Genomic DNA, 27156 nt, shown 5'->3' with positions numbered 1-27156 from the left:
GTGTCTATAAAGCCTCAGAAGCAAACTATGAATTGGAATGTACAGGTCGCAGGGAAGTAAATTATTCTTTGTTAGATGGGAGAGGGAATCAGAGTTAAGGTAACATCATTTTTATTTCAGGGCTGCTATTAAGGCTATTCATTTTCAGGAACAGAAAAGAAGCTGAGTTGCAAGTCAACCATAAATTCAAATGGACAGAGGCAATTTTGCAACAGTCTGCAGAATCAATGTAGAAATACAGTTTTACTGCAGCCTGTTATTTCCAGCAACTGTGTTTGTCTCATCGGTGAGTCTTGAACCATCTTAAGGAGACCAACAGGCAGCAGTTACATTACAATAGCATGAAAAATGGAGGAGGAGGGGGATACACGCTCTCACACTTGTATTTATTCTTCTCTGGTTTGGGTCCTAAGAGACAGCCTCTGATTTATGTCTAGGGTGACCAGATGTCCTGATTTTATAAAGACAGTCCCGATTTTTGGGTCTTTTTCTTATATAGGTTCCTATTACCCACCCCCGACCCCATTTTTCACATTTGCTGTCTGGTCACCCTATTTATGTCTGAGGGTTGGGCCATTCAGCAGCTGGATAATACAGGATGCTGCAAGCCTCCTGGGAGGTGCTGATTGCTTTTAACTCCCAGGAAGCATTCAATATCTCTTGGGATCACCCCAAGCAGGGGCGGCTCTAGACATTTCGCCACCCCAAGCACGGTGGCATGCTGCGGGAGGCGCTCTGCCGGTCGCCGGTCTCGCGGTTCCAGTGGACCTCCCACAGGCTTGCCTGCGGAGGCTCCACTGATCCCGCATCTCCACCGAAGCTGCGGGACCAGTGGACCCTCCACAGGCACGCCTGTGGGAGGTCCACTGGAGCCGAGGGACCAGCAGACCCTCCACAGGCATGCCATCGAAGGCTGCCTGCCTGCCGCCCTCCCGGCGACCGGCAGAGCGCCCCCCGCGTCATGCCGCCCCAAGCACGCGCCTCTGATCCCAAGGACCTTCTCTCACTTCCTAGGCCCAAACACATTGTTTTGTATAGGCAGGAGCAATGGCTGAGGAATGGAGACCAGGCTTTCTCCAGGGACAGCCATTGTGTCTGGCTCTAGAATTTGCTTCCCCCTTGGTCTAATTGAACCTAAGGACCTGATCCGCATCTGTCCCAGAATTCTGCTTACTGCAGATGAGAAGACAGAGATGGTAAAAGAGGCTTTTATCACCTTTGAGCTTCCTTGATCCCCATAGAAACCAGTGGCTGGTTAAACCCTCAGCATAATTTAAAGCTGCCTTAGGGCTGCTCTAAATCACCCAATATTGTAATAATCCTTAGAGGCTGTGATGCTGGTCAGGAATCAGTGAAATGGAGCATGCTTCAGCCACAGCTCCTGGAAGGTGGTGAGGTGCCCATGGTGTTCCAATGGGAACGAAAAGTGGAAAGTAACAGATAGCTTTGAAATCTTAACCCCCCCTTTCTTTACTTAGCTCAAAAGTGTTTTCAATAGTTTTAGCTGTGACTTTCAAACTCCAGCAAGGCTGCCAACGGTAGCTAAAAACTGTAGAGCAGGATAACTAATACTTTCAGCATTTCTACATGACTTAGTGGTAATGGTACCCAATGTGGCAGCACACCAGAATCACAGGCAACTATTTCGTTATAAATTTCAGCTGCCCCACATACTTCTACAGCTTTTCTTCCATCGTAATTTGCTGAATAACCTCACTGCTAAAATTAATGGCAGCACCATCAAAAGAACACAGCGCTTGTAGATGACCTTTACTTCCTATCATATTTTCAAAGCTCACCTCCTTCTATTGAAAACAAACTGGCTCTCAAGTTGGCTACTGTGCATTAGCATTTAAATGTACAGAGGGCCAGGATGAAAAAACAAACAAAATTCCCAGATCACCAATATAAACATAGAAAAGCAAAAGCCATGAATATAACTTTAGGCTCAAAGCAAAAATATGGTACAACTGAGAATGCATATGGTTCAATTTGTGTTTTTAGTATCTGTGAGCCTGTGACTCAGCTGGTTCAGAGTAAAGATCGATCATTTTAAATAGATCACTCCAAAGTCAGTTGTGTGTATTATTTACTTGGTTAAAGCAGGAAAACAGCACAGGAGCCAAATTCTCAGGTGGAGTAAATCAGTGTAGGTCCACTGAAACCAAATTAAGCCAGAGTACTTTAAGTCATATAGAGGATCTGGCCTTATTTCATTTGGCATTGTGGATCATCGGATTTTTTTTTACTGATGCAGAGTTGAGTTGTTTCAGTTGGGAACTATGGCCTTTTCATGTTAAGATATAAATCTGTGTTGCTTAGCAGTGATGGGTATGAAAGATTCCTGATAACATCTTATTCAGCCCTGCTCGTCTGAAAGATTCTTGATAAGACTTTGAAAACAGAAATTGGCTCATGCTTCAGAGAAAACCTGTCAAGGCCCTTTGAGAGACTGATCAGGTGTCATAAGTCATGGGGAAAAAAGGAGTTATTTCACGTCACCTCTGGCAAAAACACCACATTTCATAGTGTCACTTCTCTCCTGGCCAGCAGTGGCATCAAGTGTAGAAACACATACCTCCAAAAAAACATCCTTAGCTCTATTAACACAAGGGTCTCGATTCTGCAAACACTGGGATCCTGACTTATGCATGTACTCAGAAGCACTACTGACCCGAGTCAGGTGAGCAGGATCTGGTTCCATCTCAGACATTAGACACCAAGAAGTCATGTAGGGTTTAAGGTACTCTTTATTCCAATGTCCAGTAAGAAAAGCAAGTAGCACCCAAAATGACCAGCATGATGCAAAATTACATACTTTGGACGTACACAGGAAAGCCTTGTGGAAGGGGTTTTTAAAATAGATCATTCCAAAGTCAGTTGTGTGTGTTATTTAGCTGGTCAAATGTAAGGCCTATATGATGTGGTGACTAAACAATATCATGTGGGGACTCAAAAATGACTGTTATGAAAGAAAACGGATAAAAGTTTACATGGGGAGATACAACATGACATCGCTGTATTGGCCACATACTGCCCTCAATCCAAGATGGCAGTCCCATTCATGTCAATGTAGGCATGTGTGTAGGGCAGTAGTATAGCAGACATTAAACCACTACTAAAAAACCCACACAGCTATTCTTGAAGTGCCAGCAAGCTACAGCCACCCTTGTATTTCCAGGTCTGCACAATTCTACTTTAAGGCCATCATCTTAGTAACAGGTGTATGATGCCTATTGCATAATGTGAACATCAATAGCAGATTCCTCAAGATACAACACCTGCAATAACCCAGGGAACCTATTGGAAAGGACAACCTAGACTAGAATCTGGCTTCTGAAAGAACCAGCAAATGGTAAAGCTTTTTGTTTGGCAGCTGTGGAAGGAACTGAGCAATTGCTGGGTAGTGCTGCTGAAGTGCTGCAGACGGATGCCCATTGAGCATTCTGTTCACTGCCTCCCTCTCTCATCCATGCACTGCACACTCCCTGACAGATCAGCGGGCAGTCTTTCCAAATAAACATTCCTTGCTAACATGGTTCATTTCAAACTGCAGTGCCCCACAGGAGGAAATTATAGAGTTCCTGCGGTCAAAAAACACATCTTGGCATATCAGGAAAAAATACACATTTCTTTCATACAGTGATGTAGCTGTACTTAAACTATCAATAACTGGTAAGCAGAATTTTGCTATACTCTGTACAGTAAGAATAACTATGTTCTAGCAACATATCTCCCTTCGGCTTATGAAGGAGTTTTCCCAAGCAAAGCAGTTATTAGAAGCTCATGGTGTGATATCACCCAAGACAAGATAACATTGAGGCTGAAGTGCTTAGCAGGATTCACAAAAGGATTAGACATTTATATGGATTACGAGAGCATCTGTAGTTACATTTGATACAAAAACATGCTCAGAGATATAAACCCTCAAACTTCAGGACAGAAGGCAACCGATATGTTGTAAAGAAACTTCCTCTCTTAGCAAGTTAATCTATAATGCTCCACTACCAAGTTTCTTACACCTTCTTTTGAACTATCTGGTGCTGATCACTGTCAGAGCCAGGGCATCAGGCTGATAAAGTAGCGGTCCAGCTGACATGGCAATTCCTATGTTCCGCTGCATGATAGAGAGGTGGATGTAGGTTTTGGAAGCATGTTATTTACTTGTGTAATTTGCTGTGTTAAATGGGATTTGGGATTGACATAGCTGCACACCTCTTTAAAAACGCACTGTATTGTAGGCAGATGATTCAGGGCAACAAGATATTTTGCAGCAGTCATGCTTTTTCAACCCTGGCATTATAATGACTCCCACCCCTTTCTGTGTCATAATGCACATATAGAACAATATTTCATAAAATATGTGCTGCTTGTAAAGCCCAAAACCTTGATTTTTTTGGATCATTCAGTGCATAAGCATATAAAGCATACTTTGAGCAAACTTGTCTAGAGGTTGACACTGATTTCTAATGCTGAAACTATATCTAGTTGATTTTTTTTTAAAGATACACATTGATATTCCTCCTTTATAGAAGAATATAAAAACTTTCATTAAGATCTTGCTATTATTTAGGGCCTGATCCAAAATCCACTAAAGTCAATGGAAAGACTCCCATTGCTGTCAGTGGCCTTGGATCAGCCCTTAACAACAAACTCACCATTTTGAACTACAATTCTCCATCCCCTGATTTGATTCAAATACTGTAAGTAAGTCTCCGCGTTTTGTGGGTTGTATGACTGATCTGACAGACATCAGTCCAAGGACTGATAGTCATGTGAATTTCTGAAAAAAATATTCATAACTAGAATGTAAATGCCAAGTGAGATGGAATATTCGGCATTTACTGCATTGGTAGCGGTTTGAAAGAGCAAAGAGAAAAGAATTTCAAACAGAAGCAGCAATGCTTAGGGTATGATTCTGATTTCTCATCACTGAAAATCAGGAATATAACTCCACAGCAGACAGTGGAGTTTCAGATCTCATGGACACCACTGCATCAAGCCTACAATGCATAGACCAGGTATAGAAATTTCAGTATATATGGGGCAAGTACTTTGTTACCAGAACACCACACGTCTGGAGCCATGTAGTTCAGATTTCAAATCCAAACCAGCTGTGGATGATGATTAGGTTTAACTAACCCTAGATTTCAGTGATGTTACAAGCTCTCTATTGTTTGCTGGCACAGCTGACAGCTATTTCAGTGCACCTCAGACTAGGGGGTAGAATTTCTGTCACCGCCATGACCCAACCCGCAATAAAAAGTCACATTATTTTATACACCTAGTGAGAAAAAAATAATATTTTGTTCTCTGCAAAACTTCTGCAGTGTCTAGGCTCATTTGCACATCCTGCAGCACAAATGTCAGTCGACAGAAAGGGAGACTCCCCATTTGCAAGGGGAAAACACTGACTCTTGTGAGAAAAGGCCATGAAAACAGATAGTAGTCAAGATATTGCAGGTACAATGGCAGGTTGAAAAGAGAGAGAGAGAAGGTGGAAAAATTGTTATCATTTCTGAAAAGATTCTTCTCTCCTCCAGGCTTTGTAACAACCTGTACAATGGAAATATTCTGACCAGAGTGGGAGATACCATTGACTAGTAATTAAAATAGGAAACAGAGTCAGGTTAACAGACCCTGCCTCTAACTTACTGTGACCTTTGCCAAGTCACTTAACTCTCTGGATTTAGTTCACCGCTGGTGTAACTCCAGTGAAGTCAATGAAGTGAAATGAGTAGTAAATTCAGTTCTCTGTGCCTCATTTTACGCACCTGAACATGCAAAGGTGTCATGAGGCTAAGTTAAGTTTGTGTAAAGTGGTTTGAATGCCTCGGATGAAAGGCTGGAAGTGCAAAGTACTGTTATGATTAAGTGTGTGCATAGAACACCACTCTTTGGTTGCGCTAGTGACAAATCCGAGCAAGAGGTGATGTTACATGGCACCCAGAAAAAGCAACTGCACATTTTCCAACTCTACAGCCCCAGGCAAACATTTCATGTAATTCCAACCAGCCTAACTCCACCCTGGGTTCTGTCATTTGCAAAGAGAATTCTGGTGCTAACTCTGTGCGTATTGGGCAAGCCAAGTAGTTCAGAACAGCACTTCTCAGAATTAACCGTGAAGAGGGACCAATCCTCTTTCCATTGAAATCAACAAATGTTTTTCCCATTGACTTCAGTGGAAGCTAGGTCAGGCCCAATTTAAAAAACCCAAATATTTCAATTTGTGCTGTACTCTGATTTCAGTAATTTGGCAAAAAGTCAGTGCTCAGCCTAACCACAGAGAAAAAGAGAGAGAGAGAGAGAGAGAAACACAGTGGTTTGTCATTGTTTTGGAAGCTAGACACTTAGGGTAAATCTCCCATTGACTTAAATGGGAGCAGAGTTAGGCCAGCACAGAGTGCTTTTGAAAAAATCACCCATAATGGCCCAGATCTTCAAGCCAATGTAAAGGGATATAGCTTACTGAGATCAACCCCAACTGAAAATCAGACCCAGCAAAGAGAGCATGTTTATTTTCCCGGAAATCTGTTCTGTTCAAGTATGTACCAGTAGGTCAACTCTGAAGCCACAAATGTAGGATGTTAGTGACAGCCTGCAAATTGCATAGTTATAGCTGAATTATTAAACTATTAATAATATCTCTGATTACCTATTTCCACTCAGTTAAATCTATTATTTATAGGCTTATCAGAGATGCCTTAAATAAGAAACCATGTCCAATGTGCAGCATGCTTCTCAAGGAGCAGCCTGTTCTGATTACATTTCCAAGTCTTCTGCAGACCTTTCATTCTAATGGTGATATATGCATCCACGCACACAAACCTTTGAACTGTGTATTTTAAGAGTTAGGTCTGACCTGTTTTGTTTTCTTGCTCTGATTCCAAAGTGCTATGCCAGATCTACAGTATTCTCATGAAGACTCAATGACATTAGTGGCTTATGTGAACCATGCACGTGATTATGTAAGACCGTGCAATGCATCACAGGTGTAGTTTAAGGTAATAGGAAAGAGCTTAACTAGGGTACTCAGTATTTGGTCAATTGCAGCTATTGAGAGAAACTGTGGGCCCGATTCTCATCAATGCCTGGAAGAAGAAGAGGGTGTGAAATGTTCATTCGTGTTCCTACCTTGCAAGGGTGTTGTGAGGCTTTAATGAACTAATGTATATAAAGCTTCTGAGATATCTGCCAGGAAGATGTTATATATTATTATATGTATAGAGCCAAAAAAGTGCTATGTGCTTTAGAGACTTTCAGTAAAAGAGGCTACATTGCTGTCAACGTCTTAAAGTATAAAATAAGTAAATAAATAGGGGTGAGCGTTCTTTTTATTTGTCTTCTGGTTTCTGAGCCTTTAGGGTGCACACGTGGGTCATATTTTAAAGCTTTTCTCTGCAACTATAAGAGCTAGAAACTTACTTTAAAAAAAATGGAAGCTGAGGTTCTCATGTAGCCCCCTTTTTCGAGGAGCTAGGGCTTGAAGTAAAATATGACTCATGATTAAATCAAGGAAGCTAGCAGCACTGACATATCTCAGATGACAGTCTTTCAAATGCAAAGATTCTTAGGCTGAAACAGAAGTAAAACACCAGACACTTCTGAATCCAAAGCATGTGATGCTGTGTTAAATGGTGTCCGCACACGACAATTGCACATGTTCCAGTCCAATGTCCCACTTCCACAAGAACTTATGCATGTGTTTAACATTAAATGCATAAGTGGCTCTATTGATTTCTGTGGGGTTACTCACATGAATAAAATTAGGTCTGTGCATAAATGTTTGGAAAGTTAGGAGACTACTGGCTGTTGGTAACAAACACTAGCCTACCCACATTGGATTGAGTTACATATCAAATCCCAGTGTTCTACTGTCTGGTCATAAACTGGGTAAACTAGTGAAAACAAAATCATTGTGAGGGGAATGAGCACTTAGAAGATGATTGCATAGAAAGAATCCACCTATACCACCAGTCTCCATATCAGGGCACAGAGAAAGCGATAACTCTGGCCTCATTATCAGCTACATCAGCACAGTAGAATAAATATGTTTTTCCACCAGATTTTAAGACACTAATTTTGCCTGCAGTGATGTACATGGATGGATTGGAAGATTTTCAAGAGTGTCCTATATGCTTTAATGTACAATGAATCCTAGAGGATTTTATAATTACTGTTATGATGTAAGTCACGAGATGGCGCTATTACACACAGTTTTACAACTGCTTTTCTTTGGCTTGTGAGCACTGTTCAGTGTTTGAATAAAAGCCGCATATTTATTAGTTGGGTGTTGCAGTTTCTTTTTGAGAGTTGTTGTTGTAAGCAGTAGGAGAGCTTGCTCTCCTCTTTAATCTCCCTGACAACAGTCAATTTTTGTGGCAGAGCTGCTCCTGGGGAACGGGGTGTTGGTATTTTGGCTATGTCTCCTGAAAGAGAGGTTTACTTGACTGTTACTTGACCCCCTCTGTTCAAGGACTGATGTATACATATCATGAATAAAACAAGTTACACAAAGAATACCCAGATCTCCTGTCACTGATTTGTCCTCTAGCAGGAAGCCGACCTGCAAAACGCACCTCTGGACAGAAAGGTGACAACTGTAACTACACCAATGCAGACAGTACTGCTGCTTTATTGACTCATTTAAATCAACTTTCTCTGGGCAACATGATCAGATATCAGCACGCCACAAGGTTACATTCAAGCTATCACTAGTATTTATGGGATTTCCAGCTGATATCACAATGATATCTCATTCTCCACACACGTTCACCACAGAATAATAAAACTTAGGTGGTCTCAAAGAATTAGAAGTATAAGAACACAAAACAAAAGATCCGAGTCTTGCTCTGCTGCTGTGTCAGATACACAGACTGTCTGCCAAATGCACCTCAAAGACATGACAAGAAAATGACACTGCATTTTAGGTTCAATGCAACCAGTTTGCTTTAGATTGTTGTTATGATCAGGATAGTACAGCTGACTGTACTACAAATGTGCTGTTGCAGGATGTCATAATCAAAACAATTAATTAGAATAAGAATCATGAAATTACTATCAAAGCAGGATTTAAAAGGTCAAGTCATTGACGAAACGATTAAAAATCTCTTCCTATGGCAAACGTTGGTATGAAAAGAAGGAAAATTAAAAACCTGAATAATAGAATTTAGATATGGAGAAGGCCTATTAGATCATCCGTTGCCCCCTACTTAGGTGAACTCGATCCCTAAAGCACATTTCCTAGTGTTCTGCCAGTCCAACTTTAACAGCCACAATCCTTAGGAAAATATTCCATGGCTTGTTACTTCTTAATTGCACCCCATTAGTTACAGTCATTTGATCAGCTCTAAATAATTCCTCTCTCTCTTTGGTGTTTATAACCTTCATGTATTTGTAGACTGTTACCATATTCTCTTCCTTTGTCACCAAGGAAAGCTATGTACGTTCATTCCCCATAAATCAATCTCCTTATGCCCCTAGCCATTTTTGTCTCTGAGCTCCCTACATCTGCTCAGGATCTTTCTGGGAGTGATGATATAACAACGTCATAGGGCAAAGACACCCCATATTGCTGCTCCCTGCCTTAGTTTCCATTCTGTTGGTCTCCAGAGTAAACATATATGAGACTGAGCTGGAGGTGTGGCCTAGACTTCCAGCCTAGCCACAAACAAACGTAACCCCTTCCAGGGTACTAAGAATTCAATTAAAAAGTTCCAACAAACAGAAAGATTCTTCTGCCCTTCAGGGACTTCTCTTCAACCCTACTTTGGGCCACATTCCCTGACCCTTTCTAGGCTACTTCAGAGAGTCGTTCTGGCTCTGGGATAAAGTACTCAGCCCACTGGGCTCCATTCCTGGCATCCTCCCTGCTCTGTTATAGAGCACTGAACTCCCAGGCTGGTTCCCACGGAGTATCTGGCCACCTAGCTCAGGGCCTTCCCCAAGAGTTTACCTGCATCCTGTGGTTCCAACTTCCAGCCTGATCTCTCTTAGCCCTTTCCTAAGGCTCTGCTGTCCCCCCGCCTTCCCCCCACCGCATCAGGCTGGGATGCAGCTAACTAATTGTGGCCCTGCTGTGGCTGCTCTTATATCCCTTTAAAGGGGCCAGGCACCCTGTGACATGTTAAAAAAAAAGTGTTAAAATGACAGAGACGGAACAGGAACAAGACAACGATGGTTGTTAAAGCTGATTGATGCCTTATTTGTATACAGATTTTAAATGCTTGTGGTATTCGCATAAGGACTGTTTCTTCCGATCAATCTGCCTCCTGGCTTGAGGTATCTCCATGCATGGCTGCTTTGGAAGCAGAAGGTATGCTGCTAGGGGACTGTGTTTTTTAAAAGCTGCACAATAATGGCTTGTTTGACAGTCCACAAATCTGGGCAGCAAGATGGTCTAGTTGTCCTGAAGACCTCAAATAAGTGAGGTAAGATAGCTTTGAATGCATACATCTGTGTCATGTAAGCTAGGGAAAGACTGGGGAACAGCAATCACTATTTTATACCTGAATCAGAGAGCAGAGTGCGGTGCCATGGCCACCATGAATGGATTGCTTCTTTTGTTAGTTGTTAAGCACACAATCATGAGACAAACAGTGTAGCAGAGCAGGACACAGTAGCAGGAGAAAGAGAAATACTAGTAAGGGGAGGCAGAATTCAGTCTCAGGATGCGCGCAAGGAAAAATCCCAGGCGAGTATTTCTTTGGCAGACAAGAGAGAGCTGTAGCTCGGAGGGAAAAGATGACAATACATTATATTTTTTCAGGGAAGAAATGCAAAAATCAATGCATTTCTAGCGGATATAGACTCATTTAGAGATGAGGTGGAGCTACAATGTTTGGATGCAAAACAGAATGTTCCCTCCTGGCTTGGTTACATGAATGCAAAACCAGTGTAAGTGAGAGGTGAATCAGGCCCACAGTATTTCGATCCTGAATTTTGATTTAGCCCACTGTGGAGACACGGATCAGCTGTGACGTTTGGATCAGATTGAACATGGAAAGGCGTCAGCAAGACATCTTCTGTAACATGACTAAAGTAAAAACTTACTGAGGCTCTACTTCAATAAGCTTAGAGGCACATATTTAGCATTTTGCAATACAATGCACATGTGCAAAGGAACAGACAAGACTGCTGTGTGAACCTTAACTCTGCATTTTCTGACTTCTGTGCAACTAAATTCCCAGGGCCAGATCCTAGCTCCAATAAATCAGCACCACTCCGCTAACTTCAGTGGTGATATGCCAATGTACAGCTGTCCCTCAGTATTGCCAACCTCAAATATTTAACAAAATTAATCAGTCAAACCCCTATAATCATGAGATTCGCTTTAAAACTGAGACTTTTAAAAAATAATACATTCTAGGTTACTTTAATTTACCGTCTGGTTCCTCAGCAGTAAGTTACACTTGCTCCAAGCTTTTCTTTGCAACTAGGAGGGTTAGTAACTGACCTTTGTTTTAAATGACAGATGAGATTCTCTCAGAATCACATTACTCCAGAAGCTGGGGCTTTAAGAAAAGCATCAGATATCATTAGAGTTGACAACAGTACGACTTCTGTGTTGCATTAATATGAACTCGACTAAAGCATAAATGTAAAGGAGGTGCAAAACGGTTAGTTCCATTGTAATTGTACCTGTTTTATAACAGGTTTACATTTGGTCCTGGGAGGCAAAAAAAAAAAAAATCACAATTAATTTCTTGCACCTGTTCAAATAGTCAAGGGGCTGCTAAATGAAGTTGTTACCAGGGCCAGCTCCAGCTCTTTTGCTGCCCCAAGTAGCGAAGCGGGAAAAAAAAAAAAGATAAAGCCAATTGGCGGTACTTCGGCGGCAGCTCAATCGCGCTGCTTCCTTCTTCGGTGGCAATTCGGCAGCGGGCCCTTCGCTCCCTCTCGTCCTCTTCAGCAGCTCTTCGGTGGCAGCTCAAAGAGAACAGAGGGAGTGAGGGACCTGAATTGCCTCCGAAGACCCGAACATGCTGCCCCTTTCCATTGGCCACCCCAAATGCCTGCTTCTTTCTCTGGTGCCTAGAGCTGGCCCTGATTGTTACATCCATTCTTAAACCAAAGACTTTTTCATTTTAAATGTACAGTAGATGCTGCACTTCAGTTTCCATATCTTCCAAACCAAGTTCTAGAAACAGCATTCATTTAACCATGTCAGGAACGGTTTATTCATGTAATGTGCAATTGCACGAGACAAATTTTTAAAAATGAACTTTCTTGTTGATAAAGCTAATAGACTATCTAATCCCCAAACCGTCTGAAATATGAATCTTTTGTTTTGTTTGGCTTCAGAAGTTAATCTCAACCACAAAACAGTTCTAGCAACCCAGGCTAACTGTGCATACTGAAAAGATTATGTGTCAAGCAAAAAAGAAAAAGAATGCCAGACCCCAGCACAGAATCAGTTCATTGTAACTTGACTCAGGTTTACTTTGTTTTTGTCACCACCATGGAACAAGTAAGTTGATTCTTTTACATTGGCCCTTTTCGATAAAGCAGGGCGCTATCTTGTGAATCATTACTGTGTGAAATGAGCTAACCAGAACACTCTTAAAAGTCTAGCATGCAGGAAGTGCTGAGCTGGTTGCTTACCTATCCAGGGAAACTAAGCAAGAGAGTAAAAGTCATCTTTTATATCAAAATAATTGCACTGCCAAATTTTTCTCCACATGCACAATAACTAAAATTCCAATGCCCTATCTTATCAACAGTTTCAAGTGGGAGTTTCATGGCCATGACAAATGCAGATTTGGCCCCTACTTCATTCCTGAAATATCCCAATTGTAAAAGGACTTTCAAAAAACTAGGGGATGTCACTAGCAGCTAGTTCCCAGTTCTTAAGTATTTGTCCCAGGAAAGGAGGTGGAGGGAGAAGATAGAAAATATTACAGTCAACCTTGAAGATTTAGGGCCTGATTCTGAAGTCATTGCATAGGCAAAACTCCCACTGACTTCAATGGGAGTAACATTAGGTTATGGGTCAGCAGATTTACTAAGAACCATGTAGTGTCCTCGGTATGTATTCACAGCTGAGAGTTCAAATAAGCACATGGATACGGCATTACTCTGGCTAGAAGAGATCTCCCATCCAGGGCTGAGCTGGTGAACACTGACTTCTTGCCACAGATTAAAGGTCTGATCCTGGAAGGTGCTGAAGACCTCAGGCAAGGTGCTGACCACATTCTTCTTCCTTCGATGTGAGAGGAAATTGAGCGTGCTTGTCAGGAAGCACTCTGCCGTTCTCAAGGTCAGGCCCTTATTAAACTAACTTCTTTGTTTCAATAGTTTAACAGGTGAAAGTACTTCCTCATGCATTCCAAGCCCTGATGTAGCCTGGCAAGTTTTATGCAAGCAGCAACAGATATCAGCAAAGTATGTGTGTGGGGGTCCTCTTTTAGATTGCACTTAAGATCCAGAGAAAGCCAATTATCTTGTAGTAGCTAAGAAGGGATGATAAAGACAAGGTTATTCTGTGAAAGGATTCAAGCCTATTGCATGGTTCAAGATGGTTACCAGACAGATAATGAGTGATGGGAAGAGATAAAACTCTAATCTGTCCAAACTCACAAGTAGCAGAGACATATTTCTGTGAGGCTGCATTCCACACAGATTTCACTTATTTATTTTGATAAATAACAATGATAAATGCCCAGCCAGGCCTTTGAGCTCTCCCAACAATTGCAATTCACACTCATTAAAAGTGCTCATCAGTAATCAAAGGATCCTCACTTATAACTTGTACCTCCTAGTCACCCGCTTCTCCAAATCTCAAGAGAAAATTTCGCTTTGCAGTGTGTCCAGGTTAATAGACCTGATGGACCAAAGAACGAAGCGCATTCCAAAGTCAATGGATATTTATTGAGAACATATTATAACCCACTCTCCCTTACTTGAGTCAAGGGAACTCCAGCTCATGTGCCTCCAGTGATCACAACCATGGCAATATGGCATAGGGTGAGAGATGGGCCCTCAAATAACGAGACCTCAAGCCATTTAGGCCTGAGCTCCACCGGGGAGCTCACAAGCAGCTAGCAAGATTGCAAAGGCCTCGAATTATGCGCTGTTTCTGCACAACTCTGTATATCAAGCACGTTGTCACATTCTGGATCAGCTTCAGCTTCTGAATGGCCAGAACATATAGTCCCATTAAGCGGCCCAGACTCCAGGTGACAAAGGCAAGAATAGTGCTAGCAAGGCAACTAAGGAAGTAGCTGCACTCAGCTTGCCAGGCACGGATGGAGAAATGCTTTCCTGGCCACAGTTGCTACCCAAGCATCCAGTAGCAGCCTTGGACTAAGACACCTAAACTACAAACTTTGTTCATACATGGCAGCTGAGGGGACAGAAGATGCTTTTCCCTAACCCCTGGTGAATCCTGTTCACTCAGGTTCTATACGGGCTTGTGGGCACCTATTTACCCGCTGTGTGGGATTTACACATGAGCTCTTTTAGTCAATTGGTATGCTATTGCTTTAATACACTCTTTGCTGTATCAGCAGGAATGTCCTGGAACCAAATCCTTGGCAAAAATCTCACAATTAGCTCCACCATGATGATCCAATGTCCTTCTGTACATGAACACAAAATCACTTCATAGCCCCCAGATCTGTCCAGTCATCATCTATGGTTGTCCCTCTTCTCTTATACCGGTTGTGAAAAGAATTAGTGTGGATGCTGAAGTTATTTGCTTTAGAGATTTTCCCCACTCCTCCCATCTCCATCCGATTTGCCCCAATGAAAATAGTGCTACTAGAGTGGCACTGTGAATTATGTCCTCTTTATCACTCTCATTTTGACATCTACTTATGTGGCCCCTGCGGGAATGTAACTTTGCAGTGACGTAATAGTTATCTGCTACAGCTTTTACAGAGGACACAGAATTCTCTTGGACTTTGCTGTTGTCAGTCAGGGGAAGGGTTATTTTCTTTGCTAGTTTCCACGCAGTCTGATGTTTACCTTCACCCCACCAACCATTCAGCTTGCTGGAGGTCTGCTTGGTTTTTTTTTTACTTTGCTTTCTGTTTCTAGGTTTGCATAGAATAGCTTTTCAGGTACAGCTCCATGTTACAGCTCTGTTTCTTTTGCTGCCATTTGAAGATGAGACATTATTGTGGGAGATGTTTGAGGGAAAGATTGGTTTCATTTTGGTTTGTGTCTGGCTTAGTTATCTGCACCTTCAGTAAGATCAGCAAACAAGCTGAAAGTTTGCAATCTGTCCCTTTTCCCTGGTTTGGAGGAAGAGGACGTAGTCCTTGACTTTGAAGGACGAGGGTACATTATATCTCAGCATGAGCAAAATTTTCCCTGATTTATTGCCAGTAAGGATATATCTGGATTTATACGAACAGTAATAATTTGCTCTTCAATTGCCCTTTTTATCCAAAGAGCTCAAAGTGCTTTGCAACCTTTAATGAGGTAAGCCTGGCATCCCATCTGTGAAGTGGACAAAAGATATCTACACTTCTCGCACCCCGAACTGCAGCCACCTCTCAGGTGAAACGTGGTGATCTTGTAATGGCACACAGTAACAGTCTGTGAGAGGAAGTGAAGAAGAATGGTATATTCAACTGAAAGTGCAGGGAGACTTTAAAGACCTCAAGCTGGAATTTGGGCAGAACACTGAGGTCAACTCTAAAACTACCATGGAATCTTGAACAACACTCTATATTTCAGCAGGATCTCAAATATGTCTCAGGGAAAAGATGGCACCTTTGGCATTGCAGTGCCCGAGTATCATGTTGGGCCATTGGTTCATCTACTGAATTGCCCACACCATCTTCGGTGCCCCTTGGTGAACCCTGCTCCAAGAAAACGCTGTCCCACCCCTGCTTAACTTGTGAGATCTGGCTGGAATGCAGCACCAGGTGACAGAGTTGCTCATGATATTGTGAGGGTTATCCCTGGGGATAACATTAATAATCGGGGGGTGGGGGGTGGAAGAGAGGCCTGGGTAAATGTATTAATAAATACACTGCATGCTCCCCAGCACACCAACCAGCTGGTGGTGGCAGCTTTCATATTATTTTCAGTAGCAGTCTCTGGAAGGCAATATTGCAAGACATGGCACTGGTGTCCGTGTTTAGACACTGCTCTGCCTTTCCCAGAAATCCCACTTCTGAGACGCTGGCTCAGTGTGTTACACAGAATCATAGAATATCAGGGTTGGAAGGGACCTTAGGAGGTCATCTAGTCCAACCCCCTACTCAAAGCAGGACCAATCCCCAGAAATGAAGGATCCTACCAAGTCTTGAGGGAGCAAAGCTACACACTCCCTGCAGCCTGACAATACCATTGAACTCCTCTCTGAGAGGGTCTCATTTTCTGTTTGCGGACTAAACCAAATGGAAAGGTAAAGATAGCATGTTCTCTTAGAGACGCTTCTGGTGAGTGAGTGTCATGTTGTGGCTTCTTGCCAGCAAGATTAAATATAAATCCAATGGAGGCCTTTTTCCTAAAGAAATTTCAAGCTGATGCTTGTCAATGGAAGTACAAAGAGATCACACAAGGTCCGACCCTGGGAGGTGCTGAGCATCTGCAACCTCCATTGACTTCAAGAAGAATTGCAAGTATTTGGCACCCTCTAGGATCAGGCTTGTTAGTTTCTAAAACATTCTCTATGTAGTGTCATCCCACTGTATTGAAAACGTTTCAGGTATTTGCATTACTAGTGGACAATTTTTTTTAACTAATTTACTAAAAAACACATTTTAAACCAGGAATTTAGTGCCGGGGGGGAGGGGGAGGGACATCTACATTCTACTGCAAGTCAGTGAGAGTGAGGTGCCTCACTGCCATTTGTGCCAATTAAAATCTTCCCCTGACAGCCCTGGAAAACAAAGACGTCGATTTAGCCACAGAACAGGTACAGAGTGGGCAGCTCCAGGGCAGGTTGCTACCTTGCCAGTGTCTCAACCCTGGACTGGAGGAGCCCCCTCTAGGGATGAAGGTGAACTCTCTGTGGTGTTACATGAAGAGGCTTAAACTGCCACCAAGGCAATTATAGATGACAATAAACCTGTTTGTTTAATATATTACACATAGGACAGTGGAAAAGATACTACAATAGAGCAGAAGAAATAGCTTCATTCGTTACCCAATACACAACCCTCTGCGTTTAGGCCTGGTATTTATTTTGTTCTAGAATACAGAAAAAATGTATTAGTGATGGGCTGAAAACCTCAGAGAAAGGTTTGGGCCTGGATATGAACCTTCCCCAGCCCCTAAGGTTCAGGATGTTCCAAGGACACTTACTGAGTTAGAGCTAATGGGTTGAAGTTGGATTCAGGAAGCTTAGGAGGGTTTGGACTTGGGGTTCTGGTTTGGGTCCCTCTCTGATACCATAACTAACCACTGGTCAACAACTAACCCTGCACACCAGGGTGACATGGAACTTTATGGCAGAAGTAGAATCAAAACCCAGATTCTCCTGCTCCAAAAGCACAGGCCCCCTACCAATTAAACTAAAGGAGAATCTCCAGTCGATGTTAGCAGCATTCAGCCTGTGATATGCCCATGAGAAATTCTGATTCCATAGAGTAGAAGCCAGGGCTACATGTACACACTAGCCCACACGGCACAATACATTGCAACGTGTTTCAAGAAGGAGGAGTTACATTATAAATAATAATCAAATGCAGCAAAGAGAAATGATAATGTGTTGCATAGAACTAAATATTTTTCTGATCAATGCATTTTGAGTTATCCTAGCTTGGCGCTGCCCACAATACATGGTTTGTATAATCAGATCATTTACTGATCATCAGTCTTTAGAGAGCTACCAGACATTTCATCAAGGTCCAAACCACCTTGAGGTAATGAACACTCTAGGCACCATTATATAAGAAATTTTTTTAGACATCAAATGATGCTGTACAGTAGCAAGATATCTGTCATGTACATTTGAAAGTCAACCTAGTGATGGATTTAGGGGCTTAAAGAAATTCAAATTCTGCACTTGTATGAAACTTAATTAAATTCTTCTGTTCATTCACTGCAATCAGATACAATGCTGAGCTTGGGAGCTCTGTGAAGCAGGTTCTACTCTGTTTTTGGTGTCTTCAAGGGATAACTTATTTAGCATATTTCAGAAACACAGAGGGCTTATAGTGCTGCAGAGCTTAGTCCAGCCAAACGTGGAGTTACTCAGGAAGTTTTATTAATTAGTCAAAGCCATGGCTTCATATAGAAATAACCAGCCTCGAAGTATCATGTAAGTGCTTGTCTGGGGACTGGATGGACAGCCTGCTACCTTCCCATGAATATGTGGCTGTGGGTTTTGTTTTTTAATGAGTAACGCTTCTGTTTGCAGAGTGTCTAAATGGGAATTATTTAAGAGTGGACCTTCCTGAGTGTGACTCAGTGTACATAGGTTTGAGTCACATAGTTTGTTAACATGCAGTTCCTGGTACTGGCCCTTTCCATTTTCCATCTTATCTTTAGATAAGAGTTACCACTCCACCTGCTGCAAACTGACTAATCCTCATTGTTGAAAATGTCTACACTTATCTGAAGGAAAGCTGAGCCACTGGGGAAGCTAGAGCTTCCATTTCATGGAAGAATGATTTGAATATTCAAAACAAAAAAATAGAGGGAAGTTGCTTTGTACACGGTGACATCTTTCTACCATGATTCCCACAGACATTGTTGCAGTCTATTGTGTGAGAAACATCATAGATCCTGGCAGGTTCTATCTGTCATCTTCACAAGAGACTCATCCAAAGAGGCTGGCTGGACTAGGAGTCTGATAATAGGATATACACCATTTCACTCCTAGGTTGCCTGTGTGAAACCAGCCCATGCTGGCCAGGGCCAAAAGTTCTTGGCTGTTTGATAGCGTGTGTGAAATGGGATTGATGGCTGCAGTTCAGTGTCTAGTAAACCTTCTCACATCACACAAGTCACCACCGCCGTTGGCACTGATTGGCAACTTTGTTGCCAGTCTCATCCACGTGTCCCTCATTGGTGGGGAAGTTGTGCTGCTGGCTGTGGATAAACCGAGAACATCCTCCTCCAGGGGATATAAAACTATCACCTTTCACAGGCACTGAATTCACACAAAAATCAATGTAAAGTGAGGGGAAGAAAAAAAAACTCACTCAGCGAGGCTCCCTGTGTGAGAGTCAGACAAAAGAGAGGCATTTGGGCTATTAAATGACAGGGAATTAGAGGAGGATACAGGCTCTTGGGCCATGCAGGTACATGCTGACTTGCAGGTAGGGACAGCAATCTTTCTTGGCATCATCTTGCCTGCCACAGGATGAGTAATTTAAGAGCTCCTAGTCAGATTCTTTGCTGGGGGAATCCTGGCAAGGCTACCTGCAAAGGAGCAAAGCAGTATAAGTAATGGGGCTACATAATACCGCAGACTTAACTGGGTGGTTATGTAGGTTACAGAGATCCTTTGTCAGGATGTCAGCTGCCTCCAAACAGGTGCCAGGTACAATAGCATAGGCTCCCTCCTTCATAGGCAGCGAGTTATATGGGCCCGTGGTGCCCCTGCTACACCAATACTCAGGAACGTGAGCCCAACTCCATCAATGTTTGGGCTTATATTTTCAGAGCTGTCCTGTCCATAGGACAGACCAGGGAAACCGCCCTGGGCCCTGCGCTTCAGGGGAACGCAGGCTCCAGGGCAGCCTGGAGTGCTAGTAGGGGGCCTGGCGCCGGCAGCAGCAAGCAAACTGGCCCCAGCCTGTCCCGCTCCGTCTCTTCCTGCTCCTGCTCCGCCCCCATTCCACTCCTTCCCCTAAGCCCCCACCCCACCTCTTTCCCGATTCCGCAGCCTCCCCCAAATAATGCCAGGAGCCAGTGGAGCAGGGTGGAGCGGAGCCAAGTTGCTTGCTGCTGCTGGCACGAGGCCCCCTGCTAGTCCCCCAGGTCACTCTGGACCTCACGTCTCCTTGAAGCGCGGAGGCCTCCCAAAGCACAGGGCCCGGGGTGGTTGCCCTGGTCTGTCCTACAGACAGGACGACTCTGCTTGGACCCATTCTGGGCACCACCAAAAATTATACAAACCTGCCATCCATGCCCTCCTTAGCATGTATTCTACCTAAAGTGTGCACCGGCAGATCCTATGCAAGTCAATGGGTGCTTCCCATGTGCATTTGTGGGCAGAATTTGGCCCTAAATGTTTTACTTGGAATGGGTCAATATCTTGAATTTGACCACTTTTATATTTTGGGAGGGACTTGGGGTGGGATTTGAATCCCAGAATCTACAACTGCCCCTCTAGGCCAGCTCTGATCAAATCACCGTTCCAGGGATAAAATGAGGAAAATATTGCTACCTTGTGGGAATGTTGTAAGGAGCACAATGAAGGAAAAATGAACACTTTATCCAGTACTTATAGAAGTGGTCCATGGAAGAATAATATCAAATCCTGACATTTGTCCAGTGCATATCCAAAGACAGAGCAAAAATATGTGGGGGGGGAAGAGCGGGGATATTCAGGCATTTTTCAGCTACAGAAATATTGGAACATAGACTAGAATTCACCTAACTTGGTCAGAACAATGGTCTATCAAATCTGATCACCCGTAGTGATAGGCATAGATTACCAAGTATGCACCCAGAGTCATGCATTCACAAAGTTTGGGGGAGGAGCTTGAGTCTTAGGGTTTGGTTCGCGCCCATTTCCAGTACCCCATCTATACATGTGGCCTTATGCATAGGAGAAAGGCAGCACTGCCCTCTGTCATGCGTCCACCTAAACGTACAATGTTGCGTAACTGGAAACAACTCTAATCATCACGACTTGTGATTCTGAATCAATATTAACCAAGGTGGATGGAATGAAGAATGGAGAGCCATGTCCTGCAAGAGTTGAAGTACCCACAGCTCCTGGTGAATTTCGTTGACTCCCAGGAGATGGTCAACCCCCAGCAGGATCAGGCCCCTGATCTTGTGAATCATTATCATTAATAGAACGCTCAGTGCTCTTATAGCACTTTGCCGCCACAGAACAAGTGTTTTACAAAAAGGGGTAAGCATGGTTATTCCCATGTGGGGAAACTGAGTCACAGGGCCGTTAAATGACTTGCCTAAAGTCACCAGCAGAGCCAGGAACAGAACCCAGGTCAACAAGTCCTAAACTCTGTCCACTGGACTACCCTGCTTTCCTACTAAGTTCTGGAGGTGGTGGATATAGGCGGAATATGCAGCCAGACTCTCTTAAAGTCCTAGCTGGAGAGCCTGATCTGCAAGGAAGCTACGTCCCTTTACCTCGATGACAATGATTTTGTTAACTCTTTGTAACAAAACAAAATAAAGTCATAGTGCAATTTTCTTATCAAATTTGTTAGCACCATCCAAGTACATGGATCAAAATCGAATATATTCCATTATTTAAAAACAAATAAGCTCCTTTAATTTTATTTTAGGCTGTTGTCTCTTTCATGGGCTCTCTGTAGATGTTTCAAAGCAGAATTATGCATGAGAGCACAGTGTAGCATTTCTATATAACTACGTGCTTCTATTTTTCAAACATACTCAAAGCATTATCGCCACGGGATCCATTTTTCAAAACAAATGGTAGAATTTTTTCTTAACGAGGCATAAGAGCCAAATTCTGTCACCATTATTCACCAAGGGCTAAATTCTGCTATCTGTACTCATGTTGAGTAGTACTTTACACTGGAAGTACTTGTGAAGCCAAGTACTGCCTTGGCATGCTGTGGCATGAGTAATGGTGGTAGTACCTAACCCTGTGTGATTTGCAGAATTCTAGGGTTTATTATTAACAAGTGTCTCAGGCGCGCACACCCCATGAAATGGTTTCAACTGAACAGTCACCAACTACTCTGAGAAAAATCTATAGATGATAAAGGAGGAAAATGAAAAAGCCTGTTGACTCGTTGATATGCTGCTGATAAGGAAAACAAAAAACCCACTTAAAAAAAATCAGTTGAGTTTTAGTCCATGTAAGCAGCAGCATCTGGGTTCTTTTCTCTCCGGACTTCGAGAAGATGTTTGCAACAATGCTGAAGATATTTGCAATTATAGCAGCCCTTTCAGGTGAGAAAAACAAAGGACATAAATAAAATAGCAGGTGACCTTTGCCAGCAAAGTAGGAGTTTACTTCTAGCTGGAATGAAAACTTTGGGGATGAGCCAAAGAAAATATCTTGTGGAATCGTAACAGACAGAATAGTGATTTAGTATTTTGTCTTAGGATACTATTTTAGCATTGCCTACTGTAAATTAATGCTTTGTTGCTGTAAATTGAGTAGGAGGCAAGAGCAAGCTTTAACGTTTTCCGGACATCTCAAAATTAGATTTGTTCGTGCTCTTGCTGTGTTTCTGTGGGCTATATCCTTGAGAAATAATGACTTGGTGACGTTGGGCCCATGTTTCACTTTAAGCATGTGAATAATCCTTTGGACTTTAATGGGTCTACTCCTATGCTTAAAGTTAAATATGGATGTAAATCTTTGTGAAATTTGGGGTTTATATGGTATATTAAGGCTTGTACATTAAAAGCTTGATCCTGTAAGGTTCCAAGTACCCTCAACTGCTTCTGAAGACAATGGAAGTTGAGGGTGCCCACCACACCACAGATGCACCTTGCAAGATAAAGACTTGGAGATGTTATTATTTTGTCTGGAGATCATATGAACAATTTAAGCAGTTACTCCTGACTTTGTTTATTATACACAAGTCTATTTTTCTTTTAAGCATAGCTAGTTACCTTAGAAGTGTAAAGCAACTCAATGTTAACAGAGGTGTTCAGTGAAACAATTTGGTTTAAATTTTAAAACTACAGATTTGTGTTTCAAATGGTGCAGTTGTTCACTATGGAAACTCGGACTGTGTACATCAGCAGTGCAGACCTCTGCAACTGCCAGCATCAAGATACCAAAAATACATTTAGTTTGTTAGAAACCAGGTGGGTGAGGTAATATCTTTTTTTGGGGGGGACCAGCTTCTGTCGGTGAGAAAGACAAGCATTGGAGCTCCACAGAGCTCTTCTTCAGGTCTGGGAAAGGAAAATCGGAGTGTCACAGCTAAATACAACGTGGAACAGATAGTTAAGCATAAGGAGTTAACTCACCTTGCAAAACCCATTCAAAATGAAGAGGGCAATGAACACCTCTGTAGTCATAGGACAAAAGGAGAGTGAGGCTAAAAAAACGACAGAAGTGCCGGCACGGACAGCGCTAGATCAGTGGCAGAAGCTCTCCCGCCAGCAGAGAGCGGCTATACTGTAAACTTGCTAGTGTAGACATGGCCTCAGTGGGTTACAGATTGTTGTAATGAGACATACAGTGTCTCTATTGCATCCACAGTTTTTTGGCGTCTAGCAGAGTGTTTGGCTTCCTGCTTAATTTATTTTGTTACCATTAAAAACTATAAACTATATATTAAACACTGAACTACCATTAAAAACTATATATTAAAACTATATATTAACAAGGAAATGTCTCATAGTTATGCCACAGAGCATAGAAACAGATTAAATACTTGTAAGGAAAGGCTTCCAAGATCGAGCACGTAAGCTTTCTCATATAAGTAATTCTGACTCACATTTTGTCTCATTGACTACCTGCATGAGCAAGGGCTATGGGATTGATCTTGCACCTACGGAAGGTTATGGCAAAGCTCCCATTGACTTCAGTGTTGCTGGATCGGGCTCTGTGGATCCAGCCCTACAAACACAGTAGTGAGCACTAACTTGCTACCAGCACTGGCTAGGAGCAGTCTCACTGGACGAGAAAGGTGGCAGGATGGTGCCCAACGTGGTTAATAAGGCAGGTTGGAATATTTCCAGCTAAATGTATTTTCACTGAAATACACTAATTTGTTGCAGCCAAAACATTGTGCAGAGATGTATCAATTTCAACAATGCTTTTGACAGGAAGGTTTCTGAGGTCCAGTGCTCTCTGGGCCCTTCTGGCCACAGAGACAGAGAGAGAGAGAGCTCCAACACCCGGCCTTTTCAATTGGAACCCAGACATTTTGACACAAGGCTTTTTTGTGAAAACATTTGAAAGATTTTAGTTTTGTTCTAATGTAGAAGGAAAACCAATTTTAAAACCTTGAAAGTTGTCATGGAATAGAATTGTCCTCCTCCAGCCAGCTCTAAGGGTTTATACTGAAGAGGATAGCTTAACACAAACACCCAGAGAGATAGTATTATTTAATATTTATTTTATGCTCATAGAGAGGCCTCCATCAGGATTAGGACCTCAGTGAGAACAGTGCTGTAAAAACACATAGGAAGAATGGTCCCTGCCTTGAAGAGCTTAGAGTCATTTATAAAATATTTTCACTCATTGCAGTAGCTGATAAAGAAAGAATATTTATATAATTAAAATATATCAGAATCTATGGTATTTCTTTTCACACTATGGATCATATCACACTATGGATTATTGGAGGAGAATATCCATTGATGTTAGTGAGGAGTTCTGTTTAAAAATCAGTGACAGCCCCCTAAGAAAAAATGCACAACTTTTCCTTCAAAATAAGACTATTTCGTACCTAGTATCTTGATCAATTGTAAGTGGGCCCATCTGGAGCATTATTTTTTCAATACAAAGTTTTCACACCTAATTCCCACCTAGGAAATTACAGGAACCTTATGTTCCACATTAAAGAAAAACATTTTCAGAATGGACAGAGGTACCATCAGAATCCTAAAGCTGTAGCTTGCAAATTGGATTCAGCTGTACAACAAAACCCCCACTCCGCTGAAGTCCAGACTGCTTTATTTTTAATTTTTTTTTTGACTGCCAGATGAAATTCACATTAGCTTGTTGCCTTGTATAACTTTTTGGGCCCAATTCCACATTCCTTTCCAACTCTGGTTAACTTCAGTGTGATAACTAGGTACATAAGAAATATACGATCACACCTAAGCTTTGAAGGATTAGATTTTTATTTGTAAATGTCAATTTCCCCGTATATGCACAAACCAATGAAAAAATATTTCCCTCCACACTAACTGAAATTTACAGATAAGTAAAGTAAGAAAAATGCTGCTTGAGAACTTATTTTGAATCTCAACATCTATTGTCATTAAATAATTATTGTCTGACCTCCCTATAATTTCCCCACAACCATGGAATTTATAAAAATAGAAAATAATGCTTCTAAATAAACATCTGTTTTAATTATAATAATTTTTTTAAAATCAACATTTGCCAAGCTTATCATATACATTACTGGTGCACCATGGGTAAGTTATACAGGCAAGAATGATGGTCAGAATTACAGGAAAGTATGCAAAGAATTGTGTTAAAAAAGCCAGTTATTATTTGCAATTGCAGTAGACACTTTTAATGGTGTGCTCTATATTAAATATGTATTTTTAATCTACACTCCATTTGTTTCATGTGGTATGTAGGCTGATCAGTTTTACAGAATTTCCTTTATCCCAGAAGGGGAAAACAATTCCTTGACCATAAAAATAAATCCTAGTCTCACTATAACTCAACATATCAGCTCACACTATCCACTAGAAAAATAGTGGTAAATAATACTTAGGGCTTTTTACATTTTTAAAGCACCTAATTAGCTCTTGCCACCGCTGCTCCCAGATTCCATTTGGGAACAGGACAACTGCACAGCTGTGCACCAGAGCCTTGAGAAGCACATCAAGCAGCTAAGCTATTAGCAGGGGAAAGATGAGAAAGGATGCTTGGATTCTATGAATCTAGGCTGCAGAGTTTAGAGGAATTGGGTGCAGCAGGGAGTGAGAGTTGAGAAGTGTAAGGAAACAAGGGAGAGCTGGAACGAGCGGTGTGGGAGGTGCTGCCCCCCCCCCGGCTTGAAGCCGTTTCCATTATATATGTTTACGGTTTGGTTCAAAGGCTCTCAGCATCCCCACTATAAAGATTGTTCCAGCACCTCTGATTGAATGATCTGGTTGGGAAATAAGAGCATATGTTCCAGGCAGCAGTGAGAACTCAGTTGGGAAAAAATGTAACTGTGTAGTGTAGACCAGGCCTAGGAAACTTAGAGATTTTTCTTTTAAAGAGGGCATGAAATTGTAGTGGATCTGGGTCCTGTTTCATCTTCATCCGTCCCCAACTACTAAATCTAGAACACTCATCCCACCACAAGGGAAAAAGTTATTGAACAGAGCAAAAAGAGCTAACACTTGTCTCCTGCAGAGCATGTTGGCGGGGTGGGGGGAGGAACTAGTCCAACAGAACTCAAAGCAGTGTTTCTTGGTGTGCAGCCACCCCTGACTGATCTCCCTTGCTTATTCCCTGCAGGCTACACCAGCGGTGTGACAGTGACAGTTCCGCAGAGCACGGTAAACGTCACTGTTGGTGGAAATGTCACTCTCCTCTGCACATACACAACAACTGGGTCTGTGGATTCACTTTTCATTCAGTGGAGTTTTTACAGTGCCAAAGAGAAACAACCTCAAACAGTAAGGAGAGATTTTTAAAAATTATATATATGCAGATGTATGTATTCTCTCTCTAAGGGCCTTATATGGCCCCCATTGCCATAATAGCTGAGAACCTTTAATTCTTTATCCTCACAACACCCCTGTGAAGAAGAGAAGTGCTAATAGCCACATTTTACAGATGGCAACTGAAGACAGAGGCTGACTTGCTAAAGGTCACACAGGAAATCTGGGGTGGAACAGGAAACAAGTCTCCGGCTCACATCCTAACCTCTGGGCTATCCTTCCTTCTCTGTCTGTCTGAGATGGTTATTCTGCTGTCTTAAGATATTGGTAGAATCTAGACATTGAAAAGAACTCATGGGTCATGTAATAGGAGGCATCTGTGTTCCCCCCTTTAAGGTTATAATGAAATCTCTTTTCCCCAGCACTTGTATCTCCAGGTCACTATAAAGTTTCCTCATAATATTATTCAGTGTAACCCCACAGGTAGCGTATTGCTAACTTCAGCACAGAGTGGGAGGATACTAGTAGGGATTTGTCCCCTTCAAAAAGACAGAAAACATCTTATCAGCCACTAAGTCAAATTTAATTGGCATGAAAGCCCTGTTAAGTACCTCCCAGCAGCACAAAGACATCAGAAGAGCAGCAATATGCAGGGACCACCAGATCATCTATATATCATACCTACCAGGGTTAAAAGCAAATCACACCTACCCCTCGTCTGTAGACACATGAAACCTGACAGGCATTGGACCAATGAGGTGGAGGGGGAACAGGATCTGGGGA

The 27156-nt window shown here is 42.3% G+C and overlaps 1 protein-coding gene across 1 annotated transcript in view; it reads left to right on the top strand.

The window, feature by feature from the left end:
• Positions 1-21943: 21943 nt before the first annotated feature.
• Positions 21944-27156, top strand: part of VSIG1 (V-set and immunoglobulin domain containing 1) — a 35053-nt gene continuing 29840 nt past the window's right edge. Inside the window, 2 exon segments of the mRNA XM_030574379.1 lie at positions 21944-22023; positions 26228-26388. Coding sequence (XP_030430239.1) covers positions 21975-22023; positions 26228-26388 — 210 coding nt within the window. The 5' untranslated portion in view covers positions 21944-21974.

Source organism: Gopherus evgoodei, chromosome 9 (assembly GCF_007399415.2).
Source record: "Gopherus evgoodei ecotype Sinaloan lineage chromosome 9, rGopEvg1_v1.p, whole genome shotgun sequence".
In the NCBI taxonomy this organism is placed as follows: domain Eukaryota; kingdom Metazoa; phylum Chordata; order Testudines; family Testudinidae; genus Gopherus; species Gopherus evgoodei.
Note: the sequence above shows the minus strand (reverse complement) of the source record. Positions and strands in the feature narration are given on the sequence as shown.